The 15,321-nt window shown below is 46.5% G+C and overlaps 2 protein-coding genes across 5 annotated transcripts in view; both read right to left on the bottom strand.

Annotated features, from left to right (window-relative positions):
* The window catches only part of LOC124966860 (liver carboxylesterase 1-like), a 28,521-nt gene extending 24,158 nt beyond the window's left edge, over window positions 1-4,363 (bottom strand). For 2 of the 3 annotated variants that reach the window (XM_047528634.1, XM_047528632.1), the window contains exons 1-2: window positions 4,260-4,363; window positions 259-466 (exon numbers count right to left, since the gene is read on the bottom strand). In XM_047528634.1, the coding sequence (XP_047384590.1) occupies window positions 259-466; window positions 4,260-4,311 (260 nt within the window). In that variant the 5' untranslated portion in view covers window positions 4,312-4,363. The remainder of the gene's footprint in view (window positions 1-258; window positions 467-4,259) is intronic. The other variant, XM_047528633.1, reaches the window with a different exon arrangement.
* A 9,612-nt stretch (window positions 4,364-13,975) lies between these two features.
* LOC124966861 (liver carboxylesterase 1-like) overlaps window positions 13,976-15,321 on the bottom strand; it is a 32,454-nt gene continuing 31,108 nt past the window's right edge. For both annotated transcript variants that reach the window (XM_047528635.1, XM_047528636.1), the window contains exons 13-14: window positions 14,610-14,682; window positions 13,976-14,347 (exon numbers count right to left, since the gene is read on the bottom strand). In XM_047528635.1, the coding sequence (XP_047384591.1) occupies window positions 14,164-14,347; window positions 14,610-14,682 (257 nt within the window). In that variant the 3' untranslated portion in view covers window positions 13,976-14,163. The remainder of the gene's footprint in view (window positions 14,348-14,609; window positions 14,683-15,321) is intronic.

Raw genomic sequence — 15,321 nt, 5'->3', positions numbered from 1 at the left:
GGAAGCCCCACGGAGGCAGAGATCTTTGTCTTGTTCACTAATGGACTCTAAGAGCCCTCAACATGCCTGGGAGGCGATGGTTGCTCAAGAACCACGTGCTGGATGAAGGGCTCTTGACATCCCCGAGAGGTCCGGGCTGTCTCAGGGCTCCGCCGTGTTCTCGAGCATTCCAGAAGAAGGCAGAGCCAAGCAGAGGACGGCCTCCACCCCTTCCTGCAGCACTGGGAGACCACCCCCGAGACAGGCCACCCCACTTACATAGGAGGGTAGGAGGTGGTGTTCTTCACGTAGCTCCAGGGCTCTGCAGGCTGCGGCGGAGCAAACCTCAGGGATCCCAGAGGGGGCTTGGCAAAAGGGACCCCCAGGAAAACGGCCACAGGCTGGGCAGATCCCTCCAGGCTGACGTACTTCCCCAGGACTTTGCCATGCACGGTGTCCACCACGGGTGGCGAGGACGGGTGTCCTGCTGGACATGGGTGCAAATGAGGACATGAGAGGGGAAAGGCTAGTCCTGGTCCCAGGTGGGTTTTGCCACATTCTAGCATGTGACATTGAAAAAGTCATCTATACCCTCTAGGCCTTAGGATAAGGAAAATAATCCAGCCCAACTAAAAGGGTTTAGTGAAGGACTGAGGATTAAGGTACAAATGTGTCCAGACAAAAGTCAATGAAAAAGGAGAGCTTCTGGGAATGAACAAAGCCTTTGTTTCCCTCATAGAAGTTTCTAGAAGCATGGACCCACTAGGCTCCTGGTGCAGAGCTGCATGCTGGTTGAGGAGATGACCACAAGGGGGCCCTGTTCTCAGGAGGGCTGACCTTCTGGGGAGAAGGAGCCCCAGACATACTTGATTTGATGCTGGAAAGAAGGAGGATGTTCTGGTGGGGGGACCAGCGAGGGGCTGCAGGAGGGAGAAGAGGGAGCGAGGCCTTCTGATCACAGGGAGCTGGGACTTGCAGAGTGTAGGGGAGAATGAGGGAGATGGAATGGGGGCTAAACAGGAATAAGAGAGAGTGCAGAGTCCAGATAATCAGAGACAGGGAGACACAGGGCCTGGCTGGGAACTGGTGATGGGTGTGGAGACAGGGGGAGTCCAGGTGGAGGGGAGCTAACTCTGAAATGAGCAGAGGCTGGTCAGGAAGGGCCTCAAGTGCCACTAAAAGGCACTTGGGTGAAAGTGAAAGCATTGGGTTTCACTTAGTGGACAAACAAGCCGCAGGAGCAATTCTGGAGTAAAGGACTCAATAAGTTTCTAGAACATTGTTTTGGAGGATTTGGCAGGGTCACCAAAGGGGAGAGAGACTGGGCATCAGTTTGTGTCTGCTCTGTTCTCTCTGTTCTTGTGGAAGAGATCATTGGTCCTCATCTCCCTGCACCTTCTCCCCAGACCTGGTTCCACCTGCTGTGGACTCACCTCATCTTTCCCAAGGCAGGTAGATTTCCATCATTCTATCATGGTCACCCCTGAAGTCGCCTCTTGTCTGGCCTCGATAACCTGAATTTGTCAGCATACCCATCACAGACATGGTGACCTTCCTCTTCTCCTCCCAATTAATCCCCTTTAGACACAGACAATATGTCAACACTTCCCATAAAGGGAATGGCCAGAAAAGAAAAAATTCTTAGTCCAGATTTGGCCTAACCAAAGAGTCAATGGTCTGGGAAAGTTTTTATGGGAAGCCAGTTTACAAAATAGTGTCCACATCTCATGGTATCAGCGACCAGTTCCACTCTATGGACATTTAACTTTGTTCTTGAGGCTAATTATTACAAAAAATACCAGGATGAGCTTTCTGCAGACATGGACATATGGTCGCCAACTTAAAATGTTCTGACTTATGGGCTGTTTTGATTTTATGATCATGTGCTTGTCAAGGCATAACAGCACCTTAAGGGAGGAGCACTTGAAAATCAAGAGAAATGGCAAATACACAGGAAATGCTATATGGAATGCCAGGTTACAAAACCATTTCCATGCCTCATGTGATAAAGAACAAACCTCATGATTGTTTCCTTTTGTCATTGTGGTTAAGTATTACCAACAACATCAAGATATGCTATCTGGGAATCAAGCATATCTAAATGTCTATGGTTGATGGGAGTGCACATCGCTGTTTAAAATTTTTATTATTTCTTTTTTTAATTTTTATTATTTCTGACAACAAATATATATATATACATATATAATTATGTTATATGCAGATGCCATTGCTTTTTAAATTTGTGCATGCAAAGATTTCTGTGCTGAAGATACATTTCTTTTTTATAATTAGGAGAATATTTTTATGGAGATATATCTGAGGAATTTGAGGAGGACTTGGGAGCTGACCAGATTATGAGGGCAGAGGAAGGGAAAGAACACTGAAGAGTAGGCGTGTGAACCTGGCTCGGTGTTAGGCAGGGTCCCAGGGGAAGTCAGTGAGATACCCTGGCAAAAGGCCACAGGACCAGGGCACCTCCAGACTGGAAGGAGGTTGGTGAGGGAGCAGGGGGTCGTCCCCCTGAAGGTGAGGGTGCACACCATGGCTGTGTGTGACTCACTGCAGGGGCCAGGGTGAGAGGAGAGCAGGAGCTGAGAAGGAAGCACAGAGGCAGCTTCAGCTGAGATTGGGAGCACCCTCCAGAGAGGTGGCAGGAGGAGGGCGGGGCCTCGGGAGCCCAGGGAGGAGGGGGAGGGGCTGGGTGGGTGCTGAGTGCTTTAAGGACATGGAGGAGGGTGAAGTCTGAGCAGAAATCACTGGGTGTGGCCTGAGTTAGCTCGGTGATAATCTTTTATCCAAATGTACAGGGTAGAAGCCAGATTGCCCAGAGTGGAAATATGGGTAGGTGGACTGGCATAAATAAGCAACCCTGGTTATTTCAAACATCTTGTGGAATGTGCACACACTGAGCACTTATGGTATGGTGTGCCAGATGTGGACTCTAGTTCTTTCACGTTATTCCTCAAAACATCTTGCTAGGTAGGTGTTAATATTCCTAATTAACAGATGAGCAGACAGGATTTGGAAGCAGCCAGTAGGGACTTCCTAAATATGGAAATGAGGTGGCATTCCCATGGGTAAATAGCACTGAGGGAATGTTCTTTTTCTTACTCTGCCTTGCCCTCAGTTCCAGACCTCTCACAGTGTCATGTAGTCAGAAAGAAGATAAAGTCCAGACCAGACTTGGACTGTCAGGCCACCATGGCCAGAGCTGGTTCTGGATTAAAGAAAATTGGGGCACGATTTGCCAGCTGAACTTGGGAGAATGTATTTCCCTCTGGGTCTCAAATCCTCTGCCCATGAAAAGGCACAGATGTATGCCGTGGTTCTTTGCTGCACCAGTGTAACAAACACTGATTTATTTTCTGTATATAATGCTTTGACCTATAAGTCTTTGCTCATCCTGAAAGAACTGTCTTTCCAGGGTCCAAACACTAAAGAGTTCACACACTTCTATCTGGTTCTCATACCTTGGGCCTGTATCCACCTGCTTACACCACCCAAAGCCAGGTACGGACACCCAGAGAAGTCCTTGTGCCCCAAATAACCCCAACTAGCCAAATCTCCTGTCTCACCTCTTCCTTTCAGGAAAAACCACAACAGAGGCCCTCCCCCACTGCCCCTTTCTCTCTCTCCCTCCAGCCTGACCTTGGTACATCTCCTTGTGCACCCCCACCCCAGTGGTCTTTGGAAATGTGAGTGGAAAACTATCTTTTCAATGGCCAAGGGCTCCTGGTCTGATATATGTCAAATTTCCTAATAAAACACTGAATTTTAGATTGATACCTTTACCCCTTTTCCACCTCCTCCAGATCAAGCATGTTCTAAGTGCTTTAGAAAGAAGCATCCATTCTATCTTCCCTATAGCCCAATGAGTGAGGTTATTTAGGGGTGGGGTAACTCAGGCACAGTAAAGTTAACTACCTCACCCAGTGACACCCAGCTCTGGCCAGATTGAGACTGACCATCCAAGGTAAAAGAAACTGAACTCATTAATTTCCCATGTGCGAAGCATGACATTTTCTCTTTGTTCTCCTGCATCTGACACCTGTAAATGGGGTCTCCCGATGTTTATCAGCCCCTCCACTGCATCTCAGCACAACCAGAGCTGGCTGGCTTTGGCTGCTCCCAAGTCCAACTCCAAAGGAAGAGCTGTAGGACCAAACACTCATGCCCTTTGCTCTACATGCATCTCTACCCACTTGGGTCCAGGACAAGGATTTTCATATATGACCTCCCCTGCCCTACCCCACAGATATTTGTATTTCAGATAGACTCACCCCAAGCAGTGCAAGCAAAGAGAGAGGCCAAGAACACAAAACAGAGGCACATCCTGGAAAGGCAGCAGCTTCTGAGATCAACAAGGACTCCATGTGACCCAGAAGTTGTGCATTGGCCCCACCCCAGGGCTGGAGACCCACCCTGAATCTTGCCCATCCAGCCCAACTGCATAATCTAAAATGATAGGCCTCCCTTTTTAAAAGAGCTCCCCTTTCTCCAATTGTGACTGCTAAGCCACGCCCAAGCAGAGTTTGTCCTTTTTTATCTCAAGAGTCCCTACCTAACTCTCAAATTATAGATGGCCACAAATTTTTCCAACAACTTATTACACATGGGTTTCTTCCTTGAAGAACTCTAACCTCAGTGCACTGGGAACTTCCCTCTGCACACAGGACTCACCAGGGGTAGTGGCAACAAGGGGAGAGACTTCCAGAAGCCAAGGAAAAAATCCTCAGAGAAAACCACCCTGCCGGCACCTTGATCTTGCACTCCAGCCTCCAGAACCATGAGAAAATAAATTCTGGTGATTTAAATCACTTAGTCTGTGGCATGTTGCTATGGCAGCAAAAGCAGACTGCAGCATGATCTCAACCCAACCCTTTTCTTCTTGCTCAGAGGAATCTCAGGTCCAGAGAGGAGTAAGGTTGCCTAAGTTCACACAGCAACTCAATGTGAAAGTCAGGACGAGAGCTCAGGCCTTTCACTTCTACTGGCTGGGGGCCAGTAACTACTTCTCAGGTTTAATGCACCAGGGAGCTGTTCAAACTCACAGCCTAATCACAAGGCAAAATACTTGGATTTTGAACAGAGTGGCATTATCTGTTCATTGACCCAGGATAAGGCTGGCAGGGTTGAAAGTTTACAAAAGGCCAGAGCAGGTGACAGGACCTAGGCAAAGTTCACTTAGCAAGCCCACCGTTGCCCAGGGCAGACCAATATTGACATAAGAGGTGCTGGGTAACCAACAATCAGAAAGCACACGCCAGCCCCAGATCAGCTCCTGGGCTCCTGCCCAACACCACAGGCCAGGCCAAAACAAAGGTTCTGGAGACCCAGATTCAAACAGAGATGCTCATTCCACCCCTGTGGCAGGAGGTGAGGAAGCCCTCTGTGGAGGGGAGGGCTTTGGGACACTAGGATGTGTCCCCAGAAGTGACTGACTCTTACAGAGGTTAACCTGGGTAGGGGTTCCTCCCTTACTTTTATCTGGGAAAGAGGTATAGTTCATAAAAAAATCCTAATCAAAAGCTCCCCATTCCTGTCCACGTGGGGTGATCTGATGGGTCCTTCTAAGTAGACAACAAGGCTGTTTCCAATTTCTGAGCACAACACACACACGCACACGCACACACACGTACACACGCATTTACCATCCTACCTTTTACACACACACACACACATAAACACACACATTTACCATCCTACCTTTTACACACACACACACACACATGCATTTACCATCCTACCTTTTACACACACACACACACATGCATTTACCATCCTACCTTTTACACACACACACACACGCATTTACCATCCTACCTTTTACACACACACACACACACATTTACCATCCTACCTTTTACACACACACACACACATTTACCATCTTACCTTTTACACACACACACATTTACCATCCTACCTTTTACACACGCACGCATTTACCATCCTATCTTTTACACACACACACACACATTTACCATCCTACCTTTTACACACACACACAAACACGCATTTACCATCCTACCTTTTACACACACACACACACACATGCATTTACCATCCTACCTTTTACACACACACACACACACACACGCATTTACCATCCTACCTTTTACACACACACACACACATGCATTTACCATCCTACCTTTTACACACACACACAGGCATTTACCATCCTACCTTTTACACACACGCACACACGCATTTACCATCCTACCTTTTACACACACACACACACACATTTACCATCCTACCTTTTACACACACACATTTACCATCCTACCTTTTACACACGCACGCATTTACCATCCTATCTTTTACACACACACACACACACACATTTACCATCCTACCTTTTACACACACACACAAACACGCATTTACCATCCTACCTTTTACACACACACACACACGCATTTACCATCCTACCTTTTACACACACACACACACACACACGCATTTACCATCCTACCTTTCACACACACACACACACACGCATTTACCATCCTACCTTTTACACACACACACGCATTTACCATCCTACTTTCTCTCTAGCCAGCTGCCCTTTGGAACCTGGCAAGGAGCCCTGACCCTCAGCCTGTGAACCCTGTACGGTGCTTTCCTAGCAAAACATCAAAGGCAGGACTGGATTACTCTCCGGATCTCCTGTTGAATGCAGGCCTGCTGGTGGCTCAAGCACACACAGGCAGCCTCTCCTCGCCCTCGCCTGCCCTGGCTGCAGCCCGATGCCCTGGCTGGCTCATGATGACTCTGCTGAAATGAGGGCTGAGCGGGAGCCTCCCAAGCCTCATGCCAGCTCTCACTGTCCCTCAACAGGCCTAATTCCCCTGAGTCACTTGAGCTACAGGCGACTCGTCCCTGTGTGAAGTTGCAGTTGGCTGGGGTCCGTGCTTTTCCTTTGGGGGATCTCTGAGCTGTCCCAGGTGGAACTATCTGACTGGGAGAACAATCTTCTAGGAACAATCCTAACGTCCTAAATTGTCGAGGAAGACTTTGGAAAATATTTGCTTCTCCAGGTTCCAAATTAACCCCCCATATCTTCCCACATCCATTAATTTACTCAACAAACATGGAGTGTGCTGAATAGAACAGGCATCAGACAAGAGCAAAGCCATGTCCTCCTGGACCCTTCACCCAGCCCTCCTGCTAGTCATGGGGTCAATGAGTTGGGGACTGTGCTGGAGAACCCTGCACTGGGAGACCAGAAGACTGGGAACCCACCAGGTGACACTTGGGGATACTTTCTAAGCAGGAGCTCAGGGGAGGGTAGCTCTGCACACGCTGCTTTCGCGCACACCTTACACCATGGCTGGAGCGCTGCGAAGCCAGAATCCCAGGGCGTCTCCCCAGGGAGCCCAGGAGACACAGGCCGTGTTTCCGGAACCTGCATTCTCCTCACACTAATGTCACATTTGTTTGCCATCCTGCAAGTTGCCAGATTCTAAATGGAGTCACTCATCTCAAGTCTCGACAAAATAAAATAAAGTAAAATAAAATTATGATAGAAAAGGAAAGGAACGAAAATCAAATAGCTGAGGAATTGTGAAGGGGAGGATCTTACGCCTGTGTGCCCAATGACAAGGGCTAACAGGAAAACTCTTCCAGAACCACAGGGCTGCCCAAAGGCCACCAAAACCTCATGCACAGAATATGCTGTAGCATCCCAGCCTGCTGCTGTCTGCCCAGCCCTGCCCTGGTGCCGCCCTTGACATTGGCCTTGAAACCTCTGTTGCTCATGCCGTGGTCAAAGACCATTGTTTCCAGAGAGCATGCGCAACCCTCCTCGCGTTGCCCTGAGTCTCCCTCCACCAGCCTCCATGTGCCACGCTCTCCACGTGGTGCTGGCTCCCACTGCGCTGCGCCCACTCGTGCCAAGCACATGCTATCCATTTAAGAGTCTCGCTCTCTGTTTATTTAAACAATGACACCATGTCAGTGTATTGTCTGTGGTATGGCTAGTAGTTTCTAAAACAGGTTTTCATTTTTACTTTATTTTAACAAGAGTCGTTTACACCATTTCTGTAGGTGGAAGACCTCTATTGCTTGCAATAAATTAAAGGTCAGCATGGAAAAAAAAATTTTTAATTAAAATCATGGTAAAATCAAAGGTAAATAAGGAATTATAAGTAATGATATATTTAGTTTACAGAAATGTAGATCTGAAAATGAGTCACTCGGTATGAAAAGGGAACTGCTAATGGTCATTTATTAACATAGACGGTGACGACTGTAAGGAATTTCCACGGGACCACGCCAGACACAGGAAATCACATAAGGGAATGTATTAAGCAAAACAGTGTCTCCCTGCAGGGTAAGAGGGAAAATGAGAGGAAAAGAGAAAGGAAAAGAAAGGGCGTGCGCTAGAGAGAGTGGAAAGCCAGGAAGATAGAGAAAAGTGTGTAGGATAGACAGAAGGATGAGGAAAGATGGCGGGGAAGCTACAGTAAAACAGTTGAATTCTGCCGGGCTAACAGGGGACCAATAAGGGAGAAGGATACTTGCAAGCTGACTGATGAACCAATAGCTAGCCAGGATGTTCACAGATTGACAAGTGGTTGGGAGGCGGGCAAAATGGTTGTACCTGGTGGGCGGGGTGGGGGGGGGGGAGGGAGCAGCTTTATACATTACAACAACCTTGACCACCATCATGGTGACATACTAGGTGACAAGTCTGGTTTTGTTGAGGGGTCTCATCACAGCAATCATTTCCTGGAGCTTTGGGAACTTCTTCCTGTTGACATTCAGATCATCAGACTGAAACTATATGGCATTTCCACCTTCCAATGCTCTTGATGCTGCGTTATAAAAAGTGGGTCAGACTCCCTGGGCTCAATCCAGTTCTAAGATTGTGTCAGAGTGTCTGAGAGAAATTTGAGCCTATAGGAGGAGGGGGAGCTGCACTCCTTATAACATCCTGAAGGACACAAGCTCCTGGCACTCAGTAAGAAGAAGGTATGAGTCAGAGGAGGGTCAGCTACAGTAGCAAATAGGCCCAAATTTCAGTGGCTTATTTGGCCTACGTGAAGAGCTGGAGTGCTGTGGCACCCCCCATGTGGTCATCATGGATCGTGACCCGGGTGCTGGCAGGCTTCCTGTAAAGGGAAGGTGGTAAATATGGAGGTTTTGAGGGCCACGCAGAGTCTGTGGCCACTCCCCAGCTCTGCTGCTGAAGTGCGAGCAGCCCTAGAGAGCACGCTAGCACATGGTCAGGGTGTGTTTCCATACAGCTGTGTTTTTATAAATAGACACTGGGCCAGATTTGGCCCTTGAGTTTCAGTTTGCTGACCCCAATCTAGTGACTTTGCATCTTTAACTTATCATTTCCTCCACTGTCATGGGTGGTCACTGCAGTCAGCTGGAAGCAGAGGAACATGGAGGAGCAACCTTGGGGGCTCCAGGGTCTGACCTGAATAAGGCTCTCTGGCCTGCCAATCACATCCCGTGGGAGGGACCCATCACAAGGGAGGCTGGGAAGTGTGGTCTGTATGTGGCTAAAGAAATCGGGACAGATTTAGTGAACTCCCAGGAATCCTTGCCACAAATATACATTAAATGATGGATTTCATATTAGGAATTGTTTTTCTAATACACAACAAAATAAATGCATATCCCTTATATTTAGTCTGTAGACCATCAGAAAGACCCTGCCAAACTCCAGGAATAAAGGCACTGCACTTTAATAGACAATGAATTTTCTATTTGTTTGAATCAAATCACAAGAACCTGATTGTAAAACCAGAGTTGCTCTCTCAAGGTTTTCTTCAGCCTTTTAATACAAAAGGAAAAAAAAAAAAAAAGATAATTGAGCAAGACATGCAAAAATTTAGATCTATACAAACCAGGATTGAATTGTAACCCATAAAGGGTTCCATAAAAGTTGACTGTATATTATAAACATCTGGGTCAAAAGTGTTCTCGAAATAAAAAAATGTTTTGTGTGTTTTCTTGCCCTGGTAATTCATCTGTGTTTATATTTGTTAATGCTCAAAACTGTCTATGATGTCACCTGAGGGTACTGGGGGGGAAGGGTTGGGAGAGATGGGAAGGACTTGGGAGGAGTAGAGAGGAGAGGACATTAGCAGTGGTGCAGGCAGCCTTGGGCACTTTCTGGGGGGCCAGTTGGACTGGAAAAATGAGAGATCTTGAATGCCAGCCTGTGAACAGACTTCATGCCCAGACAATAGGGGAACATTGAATGGCTTTAATTCAGGGATCTACAAGATGAAAAAGGGTGTTTCCAAAGGCAGCTTCTGGCAGAAGTGAGCAAGACTTTTGGAGGCACCAGCAGAGGAACACTAGACACTCACTGGGAGGGGGAAGATGAGCCCGCCTTTTCAAAAAAGGTTAAGTCCTCTGCGTGGGAAAGCGTCACTTTCGGCTTGCACAAGACTCAACAAGAATAAATGACATTCTCTTCTCCTAAGTTAGAGTGCACAAAAGTGCCTAATCCGGGATCCATTGGTGCTGATCGCTTTTCACTTTGGAAGGTCACAGGGGTGATGAAATCTCCAGAACATTTTGCAGGCTGATTGACAGTTGAGAGAGAATGCAACCCTTCCTAGATTCTCTAATGTGCTGTCTGTCCCCACTTTGTCTTCTATGGACACAGGCCATGAGCACCTCTGTGTCGGTATAGGGTGGTTGAGGGGAATGGTGGTCACTACACTCTCTTACTGCATCCTGTCCAACACGGGAGGTCCTCAAGGGTCTTCAAGTTACTCACGTACTTTTTTTTTTTTTTTTTTTTGAGATGGGATCTCACTATGCTGCCAAGGCTGACCTTGAGCTTCTAGGCTCAAGTGATCCTCTTGTTTCAGCCTCCTAAGTAGCTAGAACTGCAGGCAGGTATTGCTGGACCCAGACAAAACGTCACTTTGCCCAGCCACTAGCATACACACCAAGTCGTACAAATTCAAACCAGTTACTCAAATTGCACCTGCTGAACTGGCAAGAATTTTTTCCACTACTCTTGTCAGTCCTGGTGCCAAGTATTGACAAGAGTATGGAAAAACATACTTTTGAGGGGGCAATTTGGTAAAGGGGCATCTTCTTTGTGCAAGATAACTGTATTAACCATGTTCTTTATTTCTCTCTTCTGATGTTTTAATATCAAAATGCTTGCTGACCAAGAGTTGGCTAATTCCTAAAGACAGAGAATCTCTCACTTCCAAGCATTCCTTTTCTGTACAAACTATCCAATCCAGGGCCTTCATCTTTTATCAGGCTCTCATCCTCTGGACCACTGCCTGCCTTAACCACTATTGGGGTAGATACTGGATGGAACAGCCTCTATGTCCCAGAACCCATTGGAATTATTCAGTCTAACAAATCCTAAGCCTACTTTTCTCACCAAACCTCTCCCTCTCTCACAATAAGGCCTCTGGTTGACAGCCCCCCCCACCCCCGCTGTATGACCCCATTGCTTTCACATGTGGCCCCCTCCCCACGTGCACAGAGTGCCCCTTGACTTGGGAACCGTGAGTAACGAACTCTCTGTTCAACAGCAGCATCTCCAAGGTCTTGCCATGTCTACAAAATAATTAAACCTATATTTCAAAACACTGTTGAGAAGTATAATTCTGAGTGAGTCCAGTGATGTGTCAGATGTTCACACGAAGGAGATTGACAATAGCAAATAATCTGAACTGTTCTCAATGACCAACGACAGTAAATGATGGGATAACTTGTTGAGTATTCACACTCTGGGCTGCAATGTGGCTGTCAAAAATGCGAAGAAACATTGTTTTGAGATATTATATTAAGAAAACAAGTCACCATTTCCTATGAAAGAAGGGGTATCTGTAGATTTCTGTCCCAAGAAAGTAAAGTTTTTAGAAGTACAAACCCATCTGGACAAACAATGAGGAGACCATGACAGCATTTTGGAAGCTGGGAGGTCAATGGAGCAACCAGGCTAGAGCAGAGAAGGTGAAAGTCAGTGAGTGGGAAGGAGGAAGACCGCCAGCAAATACAAATGTAGAATGGAGACAGCAAAGGACTCTCTGGATTGCAAGGTAATAGGGACCCATATAAATGGGGGTGCAAGTAACACCCACACACTGGGGTGAGAAGTGCAGCTCTCTCCTTTGAGATCTACCACCAGGGCAAAGCCCCTCAGGCTCTCTGCTCCCCAGTCCCAGAACAGGCTTTTGAAACTCTAACCATCTAATTATGTCCAAGCATCAGTAATCCTCAGTAGGGATCAATATAATGTGATTCCTGTCCAGAGATCTGAGTTTCAAAATAAAGAAGTTTCCTGAAGTTCAAGGACATGGGCCGCAGTAACGATGATTCTTGATGAATTTCATGCCTGGTCACCTTGGTGGTGGTCATGATGATGGACAAGGGTGTCCTGATTCTTAAATTACCAACCAACCATCTGTGATCCTCTTTTCTAAGTAAGTGACCTTTTTAGGGGCATGCACTTCTGTAAATTAATTGTTTCATACAATAACACTAATCAAGGAGATCTACAGTATAAAAAAGAATCAAAGGGCAGCAGTTATTCTGAGAACACCAAGTATTGACAGCCTTATCAAATGATTCTTACTTTGCTGGTAGAGGGAATATTGTTGCAAACCCTTTAGGAGAATTTGGGGAGTGGTCTATGCCAGAGTAAATGTATGGAGCAACTCTGACCCAGCAAGGCTACTCTTAGGTATTTATCTAAGGGAAATAATATATGTATGTTCTCATTTGAAAATATGCTCTAGAATAATTATGCCATGATTTGTAATAACCTCCAACTAGAGACTATCTGTAATAAGCTAATTATGTATCCTCCTCAAATTCCTTTGCTAAAGACTCTAACATGACTGTATTTGAAGATAGAGCATTTATGGAGATAATTAAGGTTAAATGAGTCCTAAGAATGTGTCCGAATCAAGTGGAATTGATGTCCCTATGAAGAGAAATGACACCAGAGGATCAACATTAGAACCATATTTGAGGATGTTGGAACTGCTAGCAGTATATAAATGATGTACAAAATATCACTTAATATGATAGTATCCTTTTAAATGAGGTGAGTTCCATTTCCTAGTTGTTCATATTTCCCAGTATCAACGAAGCCTTCTGTAGCAGCAGAGGCTGTGGAATTCCCAGTTTGCCTGCCTGTGTCCTGGTCCTCTTCCTAGGGCCACAGAGCTGCCCTTGAGCAGTCACAGATGAGAGCTGGTATATACGCACCTGCCTCCTCCCTTCTCTGCGGTGTCTCTGATGTTGGTTTTCTATCATCTCTTGTGGGTCCCCAGTGGGCTGACCTCATTCTTCCTCTAGGAACCTGCATGTCACCCCTGCATCCATGGACTCCCACATGCCCCTCCTCCTTTCACTCCTTCCTCAGTGCTTCCTGAAATCACCTCCCAGAATCAACAACACTCAAACCCTTATCTGAGGGTCTACTCTTGGGTAAGAGGCCCATTATGCTGGGCCTCTGTGACACTGTTATGAGGTGTGTCCACATTGAAGATTTTCACCTATTTATGATGAATTGACCACTTTGTTTTCCTTATTTTTCTTTTTGATATTTATTCATGTGATATTAACATAGCCTCCCAACTTTCCTTTTGAGATCTGTGTGGTGTGTCTTTTTCCTTCTCCCAACCTGCCTGTGTCCTTACATTTACATGTATTTCCACAAAGTTTGTTTTGGAAGTCAAGACTGATGATTCCATTGGATCCCCAAAAAAGTGTGAGCTTTGTTACATCATTGTTGAGGTTTCTCTGGGGCCAGGGCAGGCCTCTCCAGCAGCTCCAACATGGCTTCAGAGAGCAAGGGAAGGACACTGGTTCCGGGGTTATGTGGTTAGGGTAAGGGATATGGTAGGCTTTAGGAGGCCTAGATTTTCTGGAGTTAATCATTCACCAAGCCACCCCTGCCCAGGCAGCTTCCTGTAACAGCACCTCCCTCTTCATCCTTCTCTCTCCGAGAGGATGGACTCATCTCCAGTCCAAGACACAGACATGGTTTTGGCCTCCAAAAGAATATTTATTCTCCATAACGAAGCCACAGGTACCAACATCCCTGCTCCCTGGCCTCTGCCCACTCCCCTGCACAATTCTCCAGCTGCCCAGAAGATGCCTTTCTGGATGGTTTTGGTGGAATGCACTGCCTGGTGACGCCAGTCTCCTGAGGTTGACTCAGCCACCCATTCACAGCTCCACATGCTCTCTAGTGGGAGGTTTCTTTGATGTCTCCTTGGCCCTGAGCTCAGTCCAGAAAGTCACTTCCTTGTCTTTCAGCCCCGCGGCTGCCTGGGTGGTGGTTCCGATCTGCAGGTACCCTTCCTTCTGGTCGTACTCTGGCCAGTGGGGCAGTCCCTTTCCATTGGGGTTCCTGCAGACAGAATCAAATATAAATTCCCCAAATCTGCTATTGGTCACCACATTTCTTTGAGATTTACAGGAATCCCTGGCTTATCTCTTCCAAAGACACAAACACATACAGAGATGACTATTTCCTCATTTCCTGGTGCAGCCTGTAGATTCCTTGTCAGAGGGCTCTAGTGACAAGATCTGGGATTTGATCACTTTCCATTAAATAGGCCCCACCACACTCAACCCCACTAACCCTGCTCCCTCTTGGCCACCAGCCTCACCCATTGCGAGCAAAGTTGGCCCAGAATTTCATCACCATCTTGCTGAGGTTGGTCTCTGCTTCTGAGGCACCCTCTATGGGGAAGAAGAAAAACATCCTTCATTATTCAAAGTGTGCTTCTTGGACCAGCAGCAACAGCAGCAGCTGGGAGCTTCTATGAAATGCAGAATCCTGACCCTGACTCCATAACTACTGAGTGGAGAAGACCCTGCCACCTGGTGTGCACTTTCAGCTTGAGAACAGCTGGGCTGGGACTCAGCAATGGGTGAGCTGCCTCTGTCTTCCCTACCCACCTGTCTACTCCTTCCCATTCAGGGTTGCTATGCTACACCCTGGAGTTTCCTCTATCTTGAAGGATTGTTGGCTCTTAGCTTCTTTTCTCCCTTAATATTCTACAAAGTTCTGAAAAATATCAGAATTTTCAATGTTCTAAGGAATCATCCAACTGGGCAATGTCCAGAGGTACTGATGTGTCATGTTGAACACTCATGAGAAAGCTCAAAAGTCATATGCAACTGGTGAGAGTTAATTTGTTAAAGACAATTTGTGAAAGGTTTTATTTAAACATTATAATTGTTAAATATATTCTAGACAAAAATATGTGGATTTTAGACATATCAATAGATGAAGACTCATGACACTGGATTCCAGGTTAGCAACAATTCTAACCTCCTCCTCACATTCTAATCTGCTCTTCTGAGTAGAAATCAAGC

This window comes from Sciurus carolinensis, chromosome 16 (assembly GCF_902686445.1).
Source record: "Sciurus carolinensis chromosome 16, mSciCar1.2, whole genome shotgun sequence".
Lineage (NCBI taxonomy): Eukaryota > Metazoa > Chordata > Mammalia > Rodentia > Sciuridae > Sciurus > Sciurus carolinensis.
This window is presented reverse-complemented; position numbering and strand designations above follow the sequence as displayed.